General features: G+C 35.0%; 1 protein-coding gene across 2 annotated transcripts in view; it reads right to left on the bottom strand.

Moving 5' to 3' along the window:
* Window positions 1-22,628, bottom strand: part of PIK3C2A (phosphatidylinositol-4-phosphate 3-kinase catalytic subunit type 2 alpha) — a 118,134-nt gene that overhangs the window by 12,024 nt on the left and 83,482 nt on the right. For both annotated transcript variants that reach the window (XM_079104230.1, XM_079104231.1), the window contains 10 exons: window positions 22,341-22,434; window positions 21,801-21,895; window positions 21,303-21,483; window positions 16,377-16,481; window positions 15,430-15,522; window positions 12,457-12,586; window positions 7,969-8,105; window positions 4,973-5,142; window positions 4,160-4,316; window positions 3,351-3,460 (listed from right to left, as the gene is read on the bottom strand). In XM_079104230.1, coding sequence (XP_078960356.1) covers window positions 3,351-3,460; window positions 4,160-4,316; window positions 4,973-5,142; window positions 7,969-8,105; window positions 12,457-12,586; window positions 15,430-15,522; window positions 16,377-16,481; window positions 21,303-21,483; window positions 21,801-21,895; window positions 22,341-22,434 — 1,272 coding nt within the window. The remainder of the gene's footprint in view (window positions 1-3,350; window positions 3,461-4,159; window positions 4,317-4,972; window positions 5,143-7,968; window positions 8,106-12,456; window positions 12,587-15,429; window positions 15,523-16,376; window positions 16,482-21,302; window positions 21,484-21,800; window positions 21,896-22,340; window positions 22,435-22,628) is intronic.

Here is a 22,628-nt window from a genome sequence, read left to right as displayed (position 1 = left end):
TACACTCATACATTGCTGGTGGGGCTGCAAATTAGTGCAGCCACATGGACACAAACCCAAATAAATACAATTTTCTAATACTAGACAAAGGTGCCAAAAATATGCAATGGAGAAAAGACAGCCTCTTCAACAAATGGTGCTGGGAAAACTGGAAATCCATATGCAACAGAATGAAACTAAACCCCTATCTCTCACCCTGCACAAAAATCAACTCAGAATGGATCAAGGACCTTGAAATCAGACCAGAGACCCTGTATCTTATAGAAGAAAAAGTAGGTCCAAATCTTCACCTTGTTGGCTTAAGATCAGACTTCCTTAATAGGACTTCTATAGCACAAGAAATAAAAGCAAGAATCAATAACTGGGACAGGTTCAAACTAAATAGCTTTCTCTCAGCAAAGGAAACTATCAGCAATGCAAAGAGAGAGCCTACAGAGTGGGAGAAAATCTTTGCCACTCATACTTCAGATAGAGCACTAATTTCCAGAATATATAAAGAACTCAAAAAACTTTACACCAAGAATACAAATAACCCAATCAACAAATGGGCTAAGGATATGAACAGACACTTCACAGAAGATCTACAAGCAATCAACAAACATATGGAAAAATGTTCAACATTTTTAGTCATAAGAGAAATGCAAATCAAAACTACACTAAGATTCCATCTCACCCCAATTAGAATGGCGATTACCAATAATATAAGCAACAGTAGGTGTTGGAGAGGATGTGGGGAAAAAGGTACACTCATACATTGCTGGTGCAGCCACTCTGGAAAGCAGTGTGGAGATTCCTTAGAAAACTTGGAATGGACCCACCATTTGACCCAGCTATCCCACTCCTCGGCCTATACCCAAAGGACTTAAAATCAGCATACAACAGAGATACAGCCACATCAATGTTCATAGCTGCTCAATTCACAATAGCCAGACTGTGGAACCAACCTAGATGTCCTTCAATTGATGAATGGATAAAGAAACTGTGGTATATATACACAATGGAATATTACTCAGCTATAAAGAATAATAAAATTATGGCATTTGCAGGCAAATGGATGAAATTGGAGAATATCATGCTAAGTGAGATAAGCCAATCTCAAAAAGCCAAAGGACGAATGATATCGCTAATAAGCGGATGATGACACATTTAGGGGGTGGGAAGGGGCAGGAATGGAGGAAGGAGGGACTCTATAGAGGGATAAGGGGGGGGGGGAATAACAGAATGAATCAAAAACTATTACCCTGTGTAAACGTATGATTACACAAATAGTAGGCCTCTATTCCATGTACAAACAGAGAAATAAGATGTATCCCATTTTTTTACAATAAAAATGAATTTTTAAAAAAAGTCAACAATAGATTATGTAATAGATTATATTGTAATTGGGAAAAGAGTATGGAAGTTTTTAAATAAATAAAAAATAGTCAAGTACAATGCTAAAAAAAAATTCAAATTTAAAAAATTACGTCAAATAATGGAATGGTAGGATTTGGTGACAGATTCCTTTGAATAATCACAATTTCACTTTGGGAAAATAAGTTCTGACAGAATGGGGAGTTCGGCAGAGATACTTTAGAAAGTAGGCCTTCATAAAACATTTCAGGTAAGCAAAAGAGACAAGTCTCAGAAACCGGGTTAAGGAACCCAGAGAGGAAGAGATTCAGAGAAGCACAAGAACTTCCAACACAGGTTTTTGCCTTGCTTTGACCCCAACCCCCAGTGTGAATATATTTGGAAATCGGGCCTTTAAGGAGATAATTAAAGTTAAATAAAGTCATTTGGGTGAAGCCTTGATCTAATAGTTGTGTCCTTATAAGGAAGACATGAGAGAGAGAGACAGAGACAGAAACACCCTAAGTAAGGACAAAGCAAAAAGTTGTCATCTTCAATCTACAAAAGGATGCCTCATCATAAACCTAGTCAGCTGGCTTCTTGATCGTGAACTTTGAGGTAATAAAATTCTGTTGTTTAAGACAACCAAATCTATGGCAATTTTGTTATAGAGGTCCAAGTAGACAAATGCATGCCTGCTTTGTAGTTTTGTGTAGGTCAGCCAATGAATCTCTTTCAAAATACAAAACGAAGCCTATCAATATCGGAATTGTCAGGATTCATTTGGAAGACATACAATAGTCAGGTTCCTTCAATTCATTTTGGCCCAGACTGTTGAGACTAGAGAAGTCTATAATCCCAGTGACTTGGGAGACTAAGGTAGGAGGATCAAAAGTTCGAGGCCAACCTTGATATTGTTTCTGTCTCAAAATAAAAATACAGAAAAAGGCTTGGAATGTAGCTCAGAGGTAGAATGTTCCTGGGTTCAATTCTCAGTACTGGACAAAGGGGGTGCACAGAACATGAACTCATGTGCCCTTCCCCGGTGTCGTTTTCTGATGATGTGGCAGCAGTACCCAGTGACCAACCAGGTTGCCAGACCTTGAGAACATATTTGCCAGGAAGATCTGCTTTTAAGGCAATAAGAACACAATCAAATGCCCCACTGTCATATGTGTTTCAAGTACTTTGTCACATAGTAAAAGTTTGCTGTTTAAAGCACTTAGGGTATTCACGAAATTGTTATGGTAGAATTCTGAAAAACAGATTAGTATAGAAATCATTTCAGAAAGAAACCTGAAAGAGGTATGTGCTCCTGTAGGAAACATGCTTCTCAGAATTAGTTCATAAATAGAATTTTATAACTGGGTACATATACTATTTAATCTTGAGATCATATTTTGAGATAAATAAATAAATAAATTATTAAAAAGCTATTGCAGGGCTGGGGCTGTAGCTCAGTGGTAGTGTGCTTGCCTAGCACATGTGAGGCACTGGGTTCCATTCTTACCACCACATAAAAATAAACAAAATAAAGTTATCAACAACTACAAATATATAAATAAATAAATAAATAATAAGCCATTGCAAGCTGGGGGATATATATTTCAGTTGGTACAGTGCTTGCCTAGCATGAAAATGGCCCTGGGTTCAATCCTCAGCACCCCCCCACATTGCAAATCATTCATATTTATTCAGTACATAAATTTTTTTGTTGTTTGCTTCCAATGCTGAGGATGACCCAAGACCTCACATGTTAGGCTAGTGCTCTATCACTGAGCTACATCCCCAGCCTAAATAAACTTTTCACACCTATTAGTTGCTAAATACTATGAATCACAATTTTCCCCTCTAAATCAGATTTTTGGTAAATAGTATTTATTAAATTAAGGTAAAGGGCTTGTCAAGCACATGTGAGGCCCTGGGTTCAATTCTGCAGCAATGCAAAACAAACAAAGGTGAACCAAATCAACACCAAATTACAAGTGTCTTCAACAATATACTTAAATATACCATACCTAGTGAAAAAAATTGTAGCTTCTGCATCTGTAGTTTGGGGTTGAAGAGCATCTCTAACATATTTCAAATCTTGAATACTTGTAAGTTCTGGTAACCCTGAAGGAATCATCTGTAGGAGAAAAAAAAAAGGTTTGAGTTAAATTTCTGCTGATCAACTATTAGAAATAAAGCAAATGAAATAATCGCAGTTTTGAGAAATCTGTTAAGTGTTTGGGGGATCTAAGTGATTCTCTTACAAATGAGAAAATTCAAGCAAAGGAAGGGAAATGACTTGATGTAGACCACAAAGCATGTTTATGGATAAAAGTTATGAAATCCAGACCTCCTTTTATTTTATTATCACACCAATTTTAGTCAGAATAATCATAGTATGGGTTATTTTGTTTTTGTTCTTTTTATGTTTTACTTAAGTAAAATTATATATTCAAAAAAGTGTATAAATTCTAAGTGCATATAGCTTAATGAATGTTCACTATCTAAACACTCCCAGATTAAGACACAAAATATTCACCAGGATCCCAGACGTTCCTTTCAGGCTTCATTAACTACTATTTCCCATCCCTGGGGTCACTACTCTGTTGACTTAGCTTTTTTATTTTATAGAAATGAAGCCATACAGGATACACTCTAATATTTTAAATTTCCTGCTTGTTTGACAGAGCTATAATTTTACAATATTTTAGTTAATAATAAAGCTGAAATTTGTGACTATAGTAAACTTTATTCCAAAATCACAAAATATTCTTTTTTAGGTATTATAACACAAATATACTTATAGAAAATTAAATACTTTTAATAACAGAGTTACCAGTGAAAGTAGGTTAAGAAAGAGGTTTGTTTGTTTTCTTATCAAGTTGTAGGCTTGACAGCAAAGGTCCACAAATAACTGGAAACGGATGGTGGGCTTTTCACCCCCATTAATGACATATGCCATATCAGATGTAAGCACAAAAGGAGCTCGATCTCTATTTAAAATGAAAGAACACAAGAATATTATATACAGTAGATATGTAAGTAATGCTACTGTTGTTGCATGATTATTAAACTAAGCCATCCAAACTAAAGCAATTTCCAAGTAGGAAATGGTATCGGGAAGTTTTGAATTTCTGTAATTCTTGAATATTTACATTTTCAGAAAAGCCAACATATAATATTTTAATTATTTGGGTTTTTTTTTTTTTTGGGTGCTGAGGATCAAACCCAGGGCCTTGTGCTTATAAGGCAAGCACTCTACCAACTGAGCTATCTCCCCAGCCCCCTAATATTTTCATTATTTAGACAGAAGTTACATGTGAAATTTCTCCAATTTATTGATATTTAAAAGTTGACATATCCAAAGAGAGATCAAACAGTGCATACAAACACAGAGAAATTATACAAATGAACTATTTCTAATAGGTACCACAATTAGATATATAATAAAATATATATTCATTTCAACAAAGTACACACACACACACACATTGCCCACTGTATGGTAAAATTCTCTCTCATTTTGTGTTATGCTCAAAAGGACCCACAAAGCAAAATATAGCAAGAAAAGGGCAAGGTTTGAGCCATTAATCTGTGACACAAGACATATACCTTCTCTTTAGTAACAGTAATATTAACCATATTATACCTTTTGAAGCTACCGAACATCTGTGCATGGCCCAAAAACTTCCCAAAGTCAATGTGGAACATGTGTCCTGTACTTCGAAGCATTATATTGTCATTGTGTCGATCACAGATGCCTAAAACATAGGTGGCTACACAGCATCCAGCACAAGAATAGATAAAATTTTCAGAAGCCTATAATAATGATATAAAATTATTTTAGAAAAAAAAATTTTTATAAGAGACAGTGTCTATAAAGATTAAAAGTAGTTTATCATTCTTTAAGAACAGAATTGTGCTAGGCATGGCACATGCCTGTAAGCCCAGTGAATGGGGAGGCTGAGACAGGAGGATCACAAGCTCAAGGACAGCCTTAGAGACCCTGACTCAAAATAAAAAGGGTTGGGGAAGTAGCTCAGTGGTAAAATGCCCCTGAGTTCAATCCCCAGCACAAAAAAACAAACAATAAAATGCTGTATGGGTTATGATAATAAAAACTAGCCTTTTCATATTTCAAAAACAAAGCTACTCTTCTGTCTCACCTTTCTAGTTTTTTTCTTCTACAAGGTAGGGATCCTGCTATTCCCTAGAGCATACTGCCTTTTGAACAGTTCTGAAGCATCATGTTTGTGGAATCCTGCTCCACATATTCTTATTCCTTACCACAAGGGATATGATTGGGACAAAAATTAATCTGAATACAAGAATTTTATTTTCCCTAGTTGTAGGAAGAACTTGTGTAAAGAAAGTCAGCTCATGGGGCTGGGGCTATAGTTCAGCGGTAGAGGACTTGCCTAGCAAGACTGAGACCCTGGGTTAGGTTCCCAAGATCACCGGGGTGAGGGGAGGGGGAATGAGTCAGCTTTTATCTTAAAACATCCAATAATATAAATTACTGTGTTTTGTTTTCTTATTTGGTGACTTCCCATTATCTCATCTGCAAATTTCTAAGGTAGACACCTTCTTTCACTTTAGTTTTGCCTGTCCTGGAGATTATTAAAATTACGAATATCATACAGACATGGCAAGATGCATATAATGTATATTTTATCTGAAGTATGTACATTTCATTCTAAAAATACTATATTTCTGAGTGTGTGGTCATATGACTATACTTGTCCATGTGGTTAATTTTATTCTATAATCCTCTAGAATAAACCATGATGATGATAATGGCAAGAGTTTATCACAAACTAAGTGCACATACCTTTCCCTGTATATATTAACCTATTTAAAATCTCACAACCAATCAGTAACTTGAATATATTATTATTACTGTCATTTCACAGAAGAGAAAAACTAAAACAGAAAGAGGTTAAGTCATTTACATAAGATTACATTAATTGATTAGTTGGCAGAACCAAGATTCAAATCCAGGCAATGTGTCTCTACTATGTTATATTTCTTTTAACTTAATAAATCACAAAAATGCACAAAAGTTACTTAAGGTATGCTACTTGACAAATATGTTGTTTCAAACAACTTACCAGGAATCACAAAAGTGATAACGTTACTGTGAATCTCTGCTGTATTGCTTCCTCCAGACCACAAAGAAAGAAAAGTGATCTTACAGTTTAAATGATTCACAAAGGAAAAAATTCTCTACTTTATCTACATAGGTCAACAGATGGTACTTTTTTTTTTTTTTTTTTGGTACTGGGGGTTGAACTCTGGGGCACTCAACCACTGAGCCACATCCCCAGCCCTATTTTTTTGTATTTTATTTAGAGACAGGGTCTCACTGAGTTGCTAAGCACCTTGCTTTCCTTGCTGAGGCTGGCTTTGAACTAGCGATCCTCCTGTCTCAGCCTCCTGAGTCACTGGGATTACAGGTATGTACCACTGCACCTGACCAAAAGATGGTACTTTCATATCTAAAAGTAATACAATAGCTACACATGGTGGTGCATGCCTGAAGTACCAGCAACTTGGGAAGTTGAGGCAGGAGGATCCTACGTTTGAGGCCAGCCTCAGCAATTTAGTGAGACTCTCAACACCTTGGTCAGGTCCTGTATCAAAATAAAAAATTAAAAAGGGTGTGGGGCCCCTTGGTTCAATCCCCAGTACAAAAGAAAGGAAGAAAGGAAGGAGGAGAGGGAGGGAGGGAGGGAGATGTGACATAATAATGATATGTAAATTAGGCAGCTAAATGACATTAAAACTGGGGTCTTATATCACCGTTCAAGTGTTCATGAGTCTTTCTTCAGCCAAGTTAGGATCATGACAGGCCTATGTACTAAGAGATTGCTCTTTCCCATACGTAATTCAAAATAATACTAGTAGAAAAAAAAAATGATCCTCCCAATAAAACAATTTTCTCTATGCTGCATGTTCTCTAATGCTCTCTTGGGCATGCTCTCCCTGTCTTTATATAAACATGCAGTATACTCATTTAATTCTCACAATAACCTTATGACACTGTAATTTTTATAGGCATAGTACATATTATAATACCATAATATAAACTACAATATTTTACAGCAGAGGTCACTGAGGCACAAAGAAGTTAAATAACTGACTAAGGCCCTATAGCTGATGAGTAACTTGGGGCCTAATTTAAGCCTGGAGGCTAGCCCATTGTCTATGCTCTTAAATACCAAAACATAGGGACTGGTGACATAGCTCAGTTGGTAGAGTGCTTGCCTTACAAGCACAAGGCCCTGGGTTCGATCCTCAGCACCACAAAAAAAAACCAAAAAACAAAAAACCACCAAACCATAAAGCTGTTCTTACTCATGTCTACACCTTCTTCCAAGGTTTTAGGGAAGTATAACATTCTGAGTTATAAAAATACCTTTCGTTTGCTGACCTTTAAGTTTATGTTTAGAATATTCTGGGGGTAATTTAGCTTAATTTCACTCATATTCCTGCCACTAAATTCCATCAATTTTATAGTCTTTTCTACACTTAGACACTGTTTTCTTGACTTAGAATAAATGGTTGGTCACCAGAATTGTACAATTTTGTTAAAAATGTATATTTTTGACAAAGTTATTAAGAATAAAGAGACATGTGAACCACCTTTTCATATTCTTCTTCAGAGGGATTGTATTTCCTCAGCCATTCTGCAAGTGGTTTATCCTTGAAGGATCCAGTCACACCATATTCCACTTGGATTTTTCTGAGGGTATCTGAAGCAGGAACTAGCTCCACCATGCCTTTAACAACAAAATATTAAACTATGTGAAAACATCTCCCAAAATTAAGCCTTTTAAAAATTTATAGCTTTCACTGGGCATGGAGGTGCACAAAGGAGGCTAAGATAGGAAGATCATAAGTTCAAGGCAACACAGTGAGATCCTGTATTAAAATAAAAAATAAAAAGGGCTGGGGATGTAGTTCAGTGGTAAAGTATCCCTGGTTTAATCATCATTACCAAAAAAAAAAAAAAAGAAAAAGAAAAAGAAAAAGAAAATTATAGTTTTCAAACTTGGACAGAAGGTATCAGTTAGTAACTATTACATTCAAAGAAAACTAAGTCTGGCAGGGTATCCTAGAAAATGTAAACAATCAAAATTATTTTGTATTTTTAAAAGTACCAAAACATATAAAAGTTGATTTTTGACTACATGAGACTCTACCATCTGTACTCATGTACTAATCCCCAACTGATAATAATTTAAATTACAAACTAAATGATTATAACTTCAAAGGTAAAGTTACTTATAAGATACATGCTGTTTCATTTCAGCATGAAAAACTGTCTTGTATTTGGGCAAGATAAAAGAGTGTTTCAAAGAATATTAGGCCCTTTTAATGGGATGAACAGATAAAGATCATCCTTCTTATATACTTAAGTCTCAAATATGTGTTTTGTCTTCCTAACTAAAAAGTTGCTGGCTTTATTTTAACTCTCCAACTGCTTTAAAACAAGTATCAAATAAATAAATTATGGTATACCTAAACAATGGACTATATTAGTGAGGTAGGTCTCTATATACTTATATAAGACAACTATAAAAATGTTTTTAAAGACAAAATCCAGATGGAGAACTGTAATGTTTAAAAAGAAAAATTGTTGGAATAAACATAAAATATTCCTTGAAGACTATGTAAGCGGTAATACCTTGTAAGTAAGATGCCTAGAATTAAGAATAAAGGTGGGGCTGGGGTAATAGCTCAGTGGTAGAGCACTTGACTCGCACATGGCAGGTACTGGGTTTGATCCTCAGCACCACATTAAAATAAAGGTATTGTGTCCATATACAACTAAAAAAAAAATTTTTTAGAAAAGAATAAAAGTGAAGAAGAAAATAGATTTACTTTTATATAATTTACAACTTACATATTTTTAAAATGAAGGATATGCATTTGTGTTAAAAATAAAATAAATGAAAACAAAGATCTTTTTCAGACAAAGGAGTGGAAGAAACCAAGTTGACCAAAGCCTCTAGGACACTATGATAAAAGTATACAAGGCCAAGTTCTAATTCTAGGGGTCTGATTACACATGACAGAGGGAACTCATTTTAACTCTTTTATTATATTTTGGTTGCAACATCTAGTTTACAATTCATAGTGATACCTTTTTCAATGAGTGCCCCCATCTTAATTCTATGACTATGTCTAATTATTATGTATAAAATAGTGAATAAAAGTGTGTAAGAGATACAATGTACTAGTACATTCCCTGATCTGAGATAACATAATCAATCCAATGGGAAGATACAAAACATGCAGAAAGTAAAATATAAAAGTTAATACAAGATTAATACAAAAAAACTAATATAAAATTAATGTCATTAGGTTGAAGACAACTGCTGAATTTGGTCAAGGGAGACAGTAGTATAGGCTGAAGTGCCTGTGAAAAACTTCATAGAAGATGCAGTTGTGATTTCTTCATTGAGAAATAAGGATACAAGTTGGGTACAGTGGTGTAGTTTGTACTCCCAGCAAATTGGGTCATTGAAACAGGAGGATTCCAAGTTCTAGACCAGTCTCAGTAACTCAGTGAGACCCTGTCTCAAAAAATAAAAAGGGTTGGGGATGTAGCTTGGTAGCAAGAGCATCCCTGGGTTCAATCCCCAAAAAATGCAAAGAAAAATTTTTTAAAAAAGAAGAAGGATAGAGTGAAATAACACAAGTAGAAAGCTTAGCACAGGGTAAGACACATAAGAATAATTCGATCATTAGTTAGAAACAGTATTAAAAAATAAAAGAAATTTGATTGAGCCTTCAAAGTTACATAGAATTTCAAAAAAAGAATAAGGAAGTCCAATTATAGAAACAGTGTGGAAACAAAAATCCTTAATCTAATTGAGATGATAAGCTTGTACTGAGGAGTCTTACTTGATAAAATAATTCACATCTTCTAAGATTTATATGAAAATCAAACAGCAAGAATTCTTAAACTGGGGCTGGGACTGTGACTCAGTGGTAGAGCACTTGCGTAGCATGTGTGAGGGAGGCACTGGATTTGATTCTCAGCACTACATATAAAAATAGAAAAGAAAGGTCCATCAACAACTAAAAAAAAATAAAGAATTCTTAAATTGACCTGATTTCCTAATCTAAATTTGAGCAAGTAAGATTATAGGCTCTAATGTTGTCATGATGGATAAAAAAGAGAAATATGAAGTGGTTGATAATACAAAAAAGATAAGTAAAATATCATACTTGAGGACTGGGGAGTTAGCTCGGTGGTAGAGCACTTGCCTACCATGAATGAGGCCCTGGGTTGAATCCCCAATACTACAAAAAAAAAATAAATAAATAAGAAAAACAAATTGTACTTGAGGTAGCAACTACCTAAAGAGAGGTCTCTAGTGGCACACCACAAGGATTGGTCCTTGGCCCTTTCTTGGAAAACATTTCTCCCACTGACTCAGCAAAAGGTGCAGAATGAATGTTCTTCAAATTCATACAAACTGAGAAGTTCTATAACAGATGATAAGAATGAGAGTTTTCTTTTTATTTTTTTTATACTGGGGATTGAACTCAGGGGCACTCAACCCCTGAGACACATCCCACTCCTTTTTTTTTATTTAGAGACAGGGTTTCACTGAGCTGCTTAGCACCTGGCTTTTGCTGAGGTTGGCTTTGAACTTGCAATCCTCCTGCCCTCAGCCTCCTGAGCCACTGGGATTACAGGAGTGCGCCACTGCACCCAGCAGAGTTTACTTATTTTTTAAGTTGTGTGTGTGTGTAATACTGGGGATTGATCTCAATGATGAGGCTGTGCGTGCTAAGCAAGCACTCTCCCACTGAGCTACAACCCCACCCTAGGATCAGATTTTATAAAAAGAATCCAAGAAACTGAAAAGTAGTGGATCCAATATAACAAAGTTAATAGTGAATGTCCTACACATAAGTCTGAAGACACAAAATGTACAAGAAGAGAACAGTTAAGACGTGACTTAGAAACTACTGTCATGAAGACTTATTCGGTTTTATTTGTGCATAACCTTTATATGTGTGGCACTTTCCCCACTCTTTTGTATTCTTCCAAATTCAGGTGCCCCTCTTAGAATGGACTGCTTGAACCCTTTACAAGGAAAACAATCAGGTGATAAGGTAATTTAAAGTCATCTATGAAAAACACCTAAGGAATGCAGAACTCAAGATCTAAGGCCACAATACTAGCTACCTTTAAATAAGGGATCCAACTTAATTATATAATACTCTCTGAAGAGATCTGGAATCAATGGGTAAAAGACAACAGCAATCAGTCCTAGTAGTCAACTGAATACAAGAAAGAACTTTACAGCTATCACCTATCCTGGATAGGATGGACTGCTTTGGACTATAATGAATTCCCTTCACTATAATCACTTAAGTATAAATTGAATGGCAAATATTAGAAAGGATAACAAGATAAGGTAATATTTCAGATGACTTCACAGTATTCAAAAAAAATTTGTTCAATAAGAACAATGAAGGCAGGTATGGTGGATCATGCCTGTAATCTCAGCAACTCTATATAGGTTGAAGCAGGAGGGTTCCAAGTTCAAAGCCAGCCTCAGCAACTTTGTGAGGTCCTAAGCAATTTAGCAAGACCCTATCTCAAAATAAAAAATAAAAATGTAAGGAGCTGGAGATATGATTCAGTGGTCAAATACTCATGGGTTCAATCCACAGTATAAAGAAAAAATTATAATGATAATAATGATATCTTCCATTTAGTGAACCCATAACACATAAACAGATACTAGGTTGTTTAGCATTATCTCAAAAAATTATTTGATAAAAGATAAAAATTTGCTCTTGAACTTCAAATTACTCTTTAATTGTATAGAAATGAAACAGTTGATTTCACTTAGACATAGTCTTATTCTTAGTTCAAAAACTGAAGTCTATAAAGTCCTCCTTAAGTCAATTAATAGGCACAACTACAAAGCATTTATTAGGGCTACACATTGAGTTGTATTTTTAAAGAGATTAATCATTAGCAATTGAACCAACAAAGTAACACTAGATTAAAATAAGACATAAGTGAAACCACGGTGCATCTGTTACCAGGACTTTTATGACAGATACATTCTGATACCAAGACAGAGTTTACAGACTAACCTCGATCTCTGCCAGTTGAGAGACACTTGAAAATTACCATCCTCAGGTCGAGTCCTTCTTTAAGCCAGATCTTATCCATAATCTTTATCATCTGTAAAGCTAACATATCTTGCCGAAGATCTTCACCAACCTTGAAATCAAAGAAACAAAATGAAATCTGCACCTTTCCAAAAGACTTAAATAGACTACAAACTATTAAAGTTGGAGGGCACGGGGAGGGGAATAGTAAAAAGTGAATAGTGAAGTAATCAAAACTGCCTTTTTTTTTTTCTTGGTCTTTTTTTGGAACTGGGGGTCAAACCCTGGGCTTTGGGAATGCAAGGCAGACACTTTGCCACTGAGCTACATCCCAGCCCTAAAATTGCCTTTTTATTCTTTTGTATTCTAAAGAAAGATGTTTACCCTTTTCAAGTCTCGGTGTATGTGAATTATATTCAATCAAAACAAGGAGAGACAGTGCATGGTTGCACATGCCTGTAATCCTGGCTACTTGAGAGGCAGAGACAGGAGAATCCCAAGTTCAAGGTCAGTCTGGACAACCTAGCAAGATGCTGTCTCAAAATAACTAGTAAGGGCTGGCTGGGGTTGTGGCTCAGTGGTAGAGCGTTTGCCTAGCATGTGTGAGGCACTGGGTTTGATCCTCAGCACCACATAAAAATAAAGGTATTGTGTCCATATACAACTAAAAAAAAAAAAAAATTAAAAAATTAAAATAAATAAAAATAGCTAGGCATGTAGCTCAGTGGTAGAGTACCCCTGGGTTCAATCCCTAGTACCCTAGTACAAAAAAAAAAAAAAAAAAAAAAGGCAACATGGGGATCTTTGTGAAGATCTGTATCCTGACTGTATCAATGCCAACATCCTATGATATGTGCAATATAATTATATATGATGTTACCATTAGAGGAAACTGGGTCAAGAATCCACAGGATCTCTCTGTATAATTTCTTTTTTCTTTCTTTCTTTCTTTCTTTCTTTTTTTTTTTTTTTTTTGGTACTGGACTCAAACCCAGAGGTATTTTACTACTTAGTCACATCCCTAGGCCTTTTTATATTTTATTTTTAACACAGGGTTGTGCTAAATTGCTGAGGCTGGCCTCGAACTTAAAATCTCCTGTTTCAGTCTCCCAAATTGCTGGGATTATAGGTGTGTGTCACTGTGCCCAGCTTTGTATAATTTCTTGTAACTGTCCATTTATCTGTAAAGATCTTAAAATAAAAGGACACTTAAAAAAATTAGGTCTCTCAAAACAATTAAAATTCATTCTTTTTTTTCCTTTCCCTTTCTTCCTTTTAGCACTAGGGACTGAATCCAGAGCCTTTCACATGCTAGCTAAATGCTCTACCAATGAGCTACATCCACAGCCTTTTTCAAAAACTTTATTTTGAGTCAGTCTCACTAAATTGCCCAGACTAGTCTTGAATTTGTGATCCTTCCACCTCAGATTCTAGAGTGGCTGGGATCACAGGTGTGTGCTACCACACCTAGCTTCATTTTTCTTTTATAAACTGATAAAATAATGCATAATAATACATTAAAACACATACTGATGAACACATTTTTTGACAATAGCCAACAAAATTATAAAACGGAATAAGAGGGCTGGGATTGTGGCTCAGTGGTAGAGCGCTTGCCTAACATGCATGAGGCACTGGGCTGATTCTCAGCAACACATATAAATAAATGAATAAATAAAGGTCTATGAACATCTAAAAAAAATTAACAACAACAAAAGAATAAGAGATTTGCCTTAACATACTTTATGACTAAACATAAAAAATTTTTATTATCAAAACAGATGGTAAGGCCAGGTGCAACGGTGCATGCCTATAATTCCAGTGGCTCAGGAGGCTGAGGCAGGACGATCTCAAGTTCAAAGCCAGCCTCAGCAAAATCGAGGCACTAAACAACTCAGTGAGATCTTCTTTCTAAATAAAATACAAAAAAGGCCTGGGGATGTGGCTCAGTGGTCCAGTGCCCCCGAGTTCAATCCCTGGTACTCCCTCCTGGGCAAAAAAAAAGATGATAAAGTTTTAGGAAAGGCTTCTATATCAGTAAAACAAAATATGGAGGACCATATCAGACCTGAGTATATGGGAACTTGCTACAGAAATTGAAGGAAGTTCAACAGAAGCTACCTTTATGAACCTTTACTTATCTAACTGAATTAGCTAAAACTACATTTTTCTTCAAAATTATAAATTGTAAGCACAATACACAGACTTTTGACACATTATGAATTAGGTATACAAATTACTGCATAGTACTTCAGTTCTGCTGTTACCCATGTGTAATTTGCATATTTCTAAAAACCAGTGCCATTGATCAGGTTTTGCAGTTTTGTACTGACTAACACTAGGACACACTATTCACATCACAGTCTGCAATAAAAGGTATTGTCTTGAGTTATGATGAGTTCAACCCATGTCAATTGCAGTAGGTCTTTCCCAGAGTTGCATATGTTCGCAAATTTGTTTGGGAAAAGTTTATGTCAGTGGTAACTTTAATGTAATTATTGAACTTAAATATTAGACATACAAAATTACCTTGTAATTTTGGAAAAGGAATTTGATTAAAAACATTTTTCAATTGCCATTAAAAAGATAAAAAAAATAAAGTGCCAGGTATGGTAGCACAAACCTGTAATCCCAGAAGCTTGGGAGGCTAAGGCAGAAGGATCACAAGTTCAAAGTCAGCCCCAGCAACTTAGTGAGGCCCTAGGCAACTTAGCGAGACCCTGTCTCAAAATAAAATATAAAAAAGGCTGGGGATGTGGCTCAGTGATTCAATCACTAACACACACAAACACACAAAAAACCCCCAACTCATTTGGACATGGTGGTGTAAACCTATAGTCACAACTACTGGTAAGGCTGAGGCAGAAGGATCATTTATGCCCTTGAGTCCCAGGTCATTTTGGGCAACACAGTGAGACCCCCTCCCATACCCCAAAGTAACCCTATTTTGCTCACCTTAAACATGACATTAATTTCTTCCCCCAAAGGATCAGCATTCACCATTGTGATTTTTAGGGGCACAGCATTAGAACTGAAGAATGAACATGACTGCAAATATATCATTTAAGCATCAGAAAAATAATACTGGCATAAAAATTATAAAAATTAGTTTATTAATTTTCTGTTCTAAGAATTTCCCTTTCTGGTCTAAGAATTTCACTTGTTTTACTGAATTATGGTAAATGACATAAAAAGAAACTGAGTTTTAGATTATCTGGCAGTTTGTATGTACACATGTATACATACATATATACATAACATACTTTTTAAAATTCAAACGTAACATGTAGGAGTAAAATACCACCTCTCTAGGGAAAAAAAAAATTAAAACCTGAGAGAAAAACTTTTAGTCTGTCTGTTTTTGTTTGGTTTGATTTTGCCTTCCTGTAGATGGAACCCAGTGCCTCATACATGCCAGGCATGCACTCTACCACTGAGTCATATCCATAGCCTTTTATAAATGATTTAATTCCTCAACAGAACACAAAGTTTTAAGCTACTCATCCTGATCTGGGATGAAATCACCACTTCTACTTGTGGTACTTTTATAATTAATTATATATGGAATCAAATATTGATTAAAAACTTGAATAATTTCATTAGCAAAGATTAAGTCTTATTTTTAAATGAAACAAAAAATTTAATAGACTAAGACCAACTGAAGAGAAACAACAAACAAAATCCAAGGAAGGAAATAATTTTACACTGTCATTTAGGAATAGTGATTAGGTAAAGAATGCTAAGATAAATATGAATCCTAATTACAAACAGGTATCCTTCCATACATACTTATAACCAAACCATGCAGGTCCTATCTTTGTTTGCCTTAAGTATACCTCTCATTTGCCTTCTTCCTATGTATTATTTTGAAATTTAATACAAACTTTTAAGTATTGTATCACCTTAATATTTAACTCCTTTGCCACTAGACTTGGTTTGAGAGGGAGACGGCATTTATTTTTCAGAAAAAAGGACTGTACTCGTTCCATACTCCTCTGGAGGACGACCTATGGAAAGAGATTGTTACTATAAGCACATTAACAAAAATGAAGGTCTGTTTTTAAGACAAGGAAAGATGTTGCAGACACAATTTATAAAATGTCCAAAGATAGCTCAGTTGGTAGAGTGCTTGCCTTGCAAGCACAAGGCCCTGGGTTTGATCCCCAATACTGGGAAAAAAAAAAAAAAAAAAAATTATTGCTTGCTACCTGCAGTGGAGCACCCCTCAGGAGGCTGAGGCAGAAGGGTCATAAATTCAAGACCAGCCTGGGCAACGCAGCAGGAACCTAACTCAAAACAGAATTTATAAAAATGGCTTTTAGCTCAGAAGCAGAGTGCGTGCCTAGCATGCACAATGCCCTGGATTCAATCACCAGTACCAGGGGAATAAAGACAGGCTGCTGTTTAAAGTTGTTCCTGTAAAAGTAAATTAGAGTGGACAAAAGCTATAAACACAGGGAGTGGGGGAAGGTCTATATGGCAAAAAAAACATACATGGAAATGTTAAAGCTCAATATTAGTCAATCAAATAAAAATTAAGCAAAAAATGAGATACAATTTTTCATCTATCAGATGAACATTTAAGACATTGGAAGTGGTGGGAAACAATCTCATACTCTGTTGATAGGGAAAGAGGTGTATACAGGCATAGTTTATTTATTTTTTGGAGAGCAATCTAACAGAAACTATTATCACTAAAAGTGTACACAGCTCTCAATTCAACTAATTTGCCTATAGGAATATTCTATAAAGAAATGCCAACAAGCCTGGTATGACAGTGCATATTCCCAGCTACTTGAGAGGCTAAGGTAGGAGGATCACTTGAGTTTAGGAGTTCAAGGCCAGGATGAGCAACATTGTGAGATCATGAATCTAAAAAAGAAATGCTAGCAAAGAAGTAAAAACTTGCACACCACAGTTCACTGTAGTAATGACTGGAAAAGAAAAAATGTGTAAACAACCTACATTGAAATAATGGTTCAGCTAGGCATGGTGGCAGACACCTATAATTCTGTCTACTTGGGAGGCTAAGGCAAGAGAATTGCAAGTTTGAGGCCTCAGCAACTTAGTGAGATTCTATCTCAAAATAAAAAGTTAAAAATACCAGGGATGTAGTTCAGTGGTATGACATTTCTGGGTTCAAATCCCAAAACAACAAAAAATGTAGTAGTAGTGGTAGTAATGGTTCATAATTTATGCTATTAATACCTTACAGTATTATGTACCTACCAAGAAACATGAAGTAAAACTACATTGCTGATGTAAATATCCAAGATGAAGATTAAAAAACAAACCAACATAGTGCTTGCACAAGATCCTGGATTTAACCCCCAATACTACAGAACAAAACAAAACAAACATAACCAAAAATTTAAAAAGGTCTCATTATTGAAAGAATTTGAGATGATCTAAATAAATTGGAAGACAATTTTCAACCAAACTCCAATTATCTTTTTTTGCAGAAACGGACACAATAAACCCAAGAAACACCAAATAGCCAAAAGAATCTTTAACAAGAACGAAGTTCAGGGCTGGGATTGTGGCTCAGTGGTAGAGCGCTCGCCTAACACGTGTGAGGCCTGGGTTTTATCCTTGGCACCACTTAAAAATAAAATAAAGGTATTGGGTCACCTACAACTAAAACAAAAAACAAACACACATGAAAAAAGAATGAAGTTGGAGGAATCATATTTCCCCAGTATCAAAACTTACTACTAAACTATGGTAATCAAAACAGTATGTTATACGGCTGGGCCTAAAACTCAGTGATAGAACACTTGCCTATTATGTGTGGGACCCTGGATTAGACTCCCCAGGAGAGGGAGAGGGAGAAAGAGAGACAGAGAAGAAAAACAGAAAAAGAGTGAGAGAGGTGAAAAGAAAAGAATAACAGTATGGTTTAAGGATTGATATATAGATGAATGGAAGAGAACTGAAAGTCCATAAATAAATCCATATATAGTCAGCTGTTTTTTGACAAAGGTGCCAAAACCATTCAATAAGAAAGAAGAATCTCTTAACAAATGGTCTTCAGACAACTGAAGAGCCACATGCAGAACAATAATATTCGTTCACAATAGCCAAACTATGGAACCAGCCTAGGTATCCATCAATGGATAAATGGATAAAGAAATGAATGGATGTATACACAATGGGATTTTATTCAGTCATTAAAAAAAAGAAATTATATCATTTGTAGGAAAATGGATGGAACTAGAGACCAATATGTCAAGCAAAATAAGTCAAACTCAGAAGGTCAAAGGTGGTATGTTTTCTCCCATGTGGAAGCTATAGAGGAAAAAGAAAGATTTGGGGGCAGGAATTGTATGAAAATCAGAATGAGAACAGTAAAGAAAAGGGACCAAGTATAGAAGGCAGGGAGGGAGGAAGGAGTGCTGGGGAGTGATATTGGCCAAATTATATTGTTAGGTTGTGTGCACATATGAAAATGTAACAACAAATTCCATCATTATATGCTATAATGCGCCAATAAAAAATGTGGAAAAAAAATGCCACTGGACTCCTATCTCACTGCATATACAAAAACTGACTCAAAATGTATCAAAGATCTAAATATAAAAGCTAAAACTATAAAACTCAAACAAATATATAGGTATTCACTTTTGACCTTGGATCTAATGACAAATTCTTAGACATGACATTAAAAGCATGAGCAATGAAATAAAAAAAAGATAAACTGGATTTGATCAAAATTTTAAAATATGGGCTGGGGTTGTAACTCAGTGGCAGAGTGCTTGCCTAGCATGTGTGAGGCACTGGGTTCAATCCTCAGCACCACATATAAATAAAAACAAAGTCATTCTGTCTATACAAACTAAAAAAAAAACCAAAAAAAAAATTTAAAATATGCCAGGGATAGTAGTGCATGCCTATAAATCCCAGCAATTCAGGAGGCTGAGGCAAGAGAATTGTTTTGTTCAGTCTCATAAACAGCAAAACCCCATCTCAAATCCCCCACTAAACAGACAAATTACAGTGCATCAAAGGACACTATCAAGAAAGTGGTAACTCACAGAATGGGAAAAAAATATTTACAAATAGTATATCTGATAAGGGTCTGGTATCCAGAATATATAAAGAACTCTTTTAACAATTTAATAAAAAGATAATTCAATTTAAAAATGAGCAAAGTATGTGATTAAACATTTCTCCAAAGAAGATATACGAATGGCCAAACTTGTAAAAATGCATGCAACGTCATCAGTCATTAGGGAAATACAAATCAAACCAACTAGATACTACCTCATACCCAGTAGAACAACTATAATAAAATCATTCACACACACACACACACACACACACACACACACACACACACACACACACCAGGAAAAACAATGTTAGTGAGGATGTTGAGAAATTAGGAATCTTCTATATTGCTGGTAGACAGGAATATAAAATGGTATGGCTGCTACAGAAAGCAGTTCAATAACTCCTCAAAAATTTAAGTACAGAATTACTGCATGACTGAGAAACTCCATTCTTAGGTAAAGTGATAACAAGGTGTTCACTGAACACCTTATTAGCACTATAGATATTAGACAAAAAGCAAAATAACCCAAATGTCCATCAACTCATGACTTATACAATGGAATATTGTTTAGTTACAGAAAGAGATGAAGTTACTTAAACATTCTAGAACATGGATGAACTCTGAAAACATGATAAGTGAAAGAAATCAAATACAAAGACCACCTATTATATGATTCCATTTATACGAAATATCCAAAATAGGCAGATCTATATAGACAGAAAGCACATTAATAGTTACCAGGAGTTGAGAGGAAGGGAAACGGGGAGTGCGTGGTCCACTGGTACATGCTTTCTTTTTGGTGTTATAAAAATATTCTAGAATTAGATAGTAGTGGTGCTTGTACAACACTGTATATGTGTTAAAAGCTACTGAATTATATACTTTGTGTTGGCTAAATTTTACATTACATGATTTTTACCTCAAGGAGAGTATCGTGTTTAGGTGCACAAGAGAGAGTACCTGCAAGCATGCACATGGGGAGGGGAGAGGAGAGGAGAGGGGAGGGGAGGGGAGGGGAGGGGAGGAGGAGAGGAAGAGAGAAACAGTTCTGTTCTGGTAAAATTTAACTCCCAAAATTAATGTATATACCTAAGAAGTCTTATGACCAAGAGGGGCATATAGTAAGCTATAAACAAACTAGAAAAGTGAACTGAAAATAATACTAAGACCTCATTTTTAACTCTATAAACTTTATTATCTGTTTTTTCAAAAAATCAGCACTGAGGGTTGTAGCTATGGCTCAGTGGTAGAGCGCTTGCCTAGCACATGTGAGACACTGGATTCAATCCTCAGCACCATATAATAAAACTAAATAAACAAAGGTACTGTGTCCATCTACAACTAAAAATATTTTTTTAAAAATCAGTATCAATACTCTCACAATTACAAAAAATTTTAAAGACAAGATAGTGAAAAACACACAAGTGAACAATTTTGATCAGAAAGGAAATTAATAAGCATAGGAAATAAAAAAGCATTGATCTTCTGAGTTACGAAAATTTTCCCACATATTTTAAATAGCCTTTGAATTTTATCTGCCCCCAATAGTACAGGTATAGTTAGAATTATAAATTGAGAGACGACTGATTACACTTATTTATTTCACTTCCAGAAAAGATTAATTTGGGAAACATTTCTTTTGACATATTGCTCATAATTAAAATAATTCTTCACTTTCTCTATTAAAAAAAAAATGTACAATTTAATTTGCCAGCACCATAAAGATCATTCACAAAATTTACGAAACATTTGTGTTCTCTTCATGAGTACATACCTGTCTGGATGATCCACTAGCTTGCCTTACTTTCTCTGCTACTCCTCCTAAAAGCTGTACAAGTTTTGTCTGCTTAGAAAGTTCTTCTCTGAGTCCTTTCCCTCCTACTGAGAGGAGAGCACCCAATACATGTTCATATCGGACACCAAACTGTGTATCATGCAGGGCATCCTTGAGAAGCCTAACACAGTAAAGTATTTATGTCAGCCATAATGAACAAAAACCAATTTAACAAATTCATTTTTAGTATACAGGAATTTATGTTAAGCCATATAAGCAAGTATAAACTCTATTCACAGCTATCATATGCCAAATATTTTGCAATAGAGGGTTTTGTTATTTTGGGTTTTATTTCTAAACACAAAAACTTAGCTTCTTTAAAATACTATCTGGTATTTATAGCAGGTAGTTTGAGCATACTATTTAGACTTATAGAGTATGTCATCTTTATAAAAACTAAGAATGGAAATAAAATACTTAATAAAATTTAAATCTTACCAATACAAACTGTGTGCTATCTGGATATTTCCCAATGCTCTGGACAGAAGAAAGCGCACTAATGAACTGTTCAAGTAAATTTCGTATTTCAAAGCCTATTTATAAAAGACAATAAGAATTACTAGTGGTCAAATTCATACTAAATTGATCAAATAAAGTAATTAAAAGATGATACTTACAAAAATGAAACAGATGAATTAATGCAGGCCAAATTAATTAAATCAAGCACAGAAATAGATACAACAAAATACTCATTAGCTATGTTTCACTAATCAAAAAAGAAAAATCAAGGAAAAGGTCAAGTCTGGTTTTTTTTTGAGACTTTAAAAAGTCTGACAATTAAAAATTCATATACAGATATATAATATTCAAGATAACAGAGGAAAAAAATTCACATTATATCCACATGCAGTGATCCCCAACATTGTTATACTACAAAAACTACTTTTAATTAAAACAGCAAGGTGAATTCTAAGTTCCTTACTTTTAAAAACCAAGGAGGGTGTGGGAAGTGAGGAGATAATCTAGTGAAAAACTTACTTGTACAAACTGTGGAAGAAGATCTGTCAACTCATCATCACTAATGGCCTCAATCCAGGTCACAGCTAGGGATCTTACTTCCTGATCAGCAAATCTATAACATTAAAAAAAAAAAAAAAAAAAAAAAAGATTAGACAGAGGCTTCTTTCTAGTAAAGCTGTATTTCCTAAATACATAATTTTAATTTGTTCCTGACCAAGTATACATAAATACATAAACAACTCTTTATTCTAAAGCAATGTGTTTCATCTTTAAGAAGAAAAAAAAAATTATTTTTTGGAACTGATC

Source organism: Sciurus vulgaris, assembly GCF_902686455.1.
Source record: "Sciurus vulgaris genome assembly, chromosome: 11".
NCBI lineage: Eukaryota > Metazoa > Chordata > Mammalia > Rodentia > Sciuridae > Sciurus > Sciurus vulgaris.
This window is presented reverse-complemented; position numbering and strand designations above follow the sequence as displayed.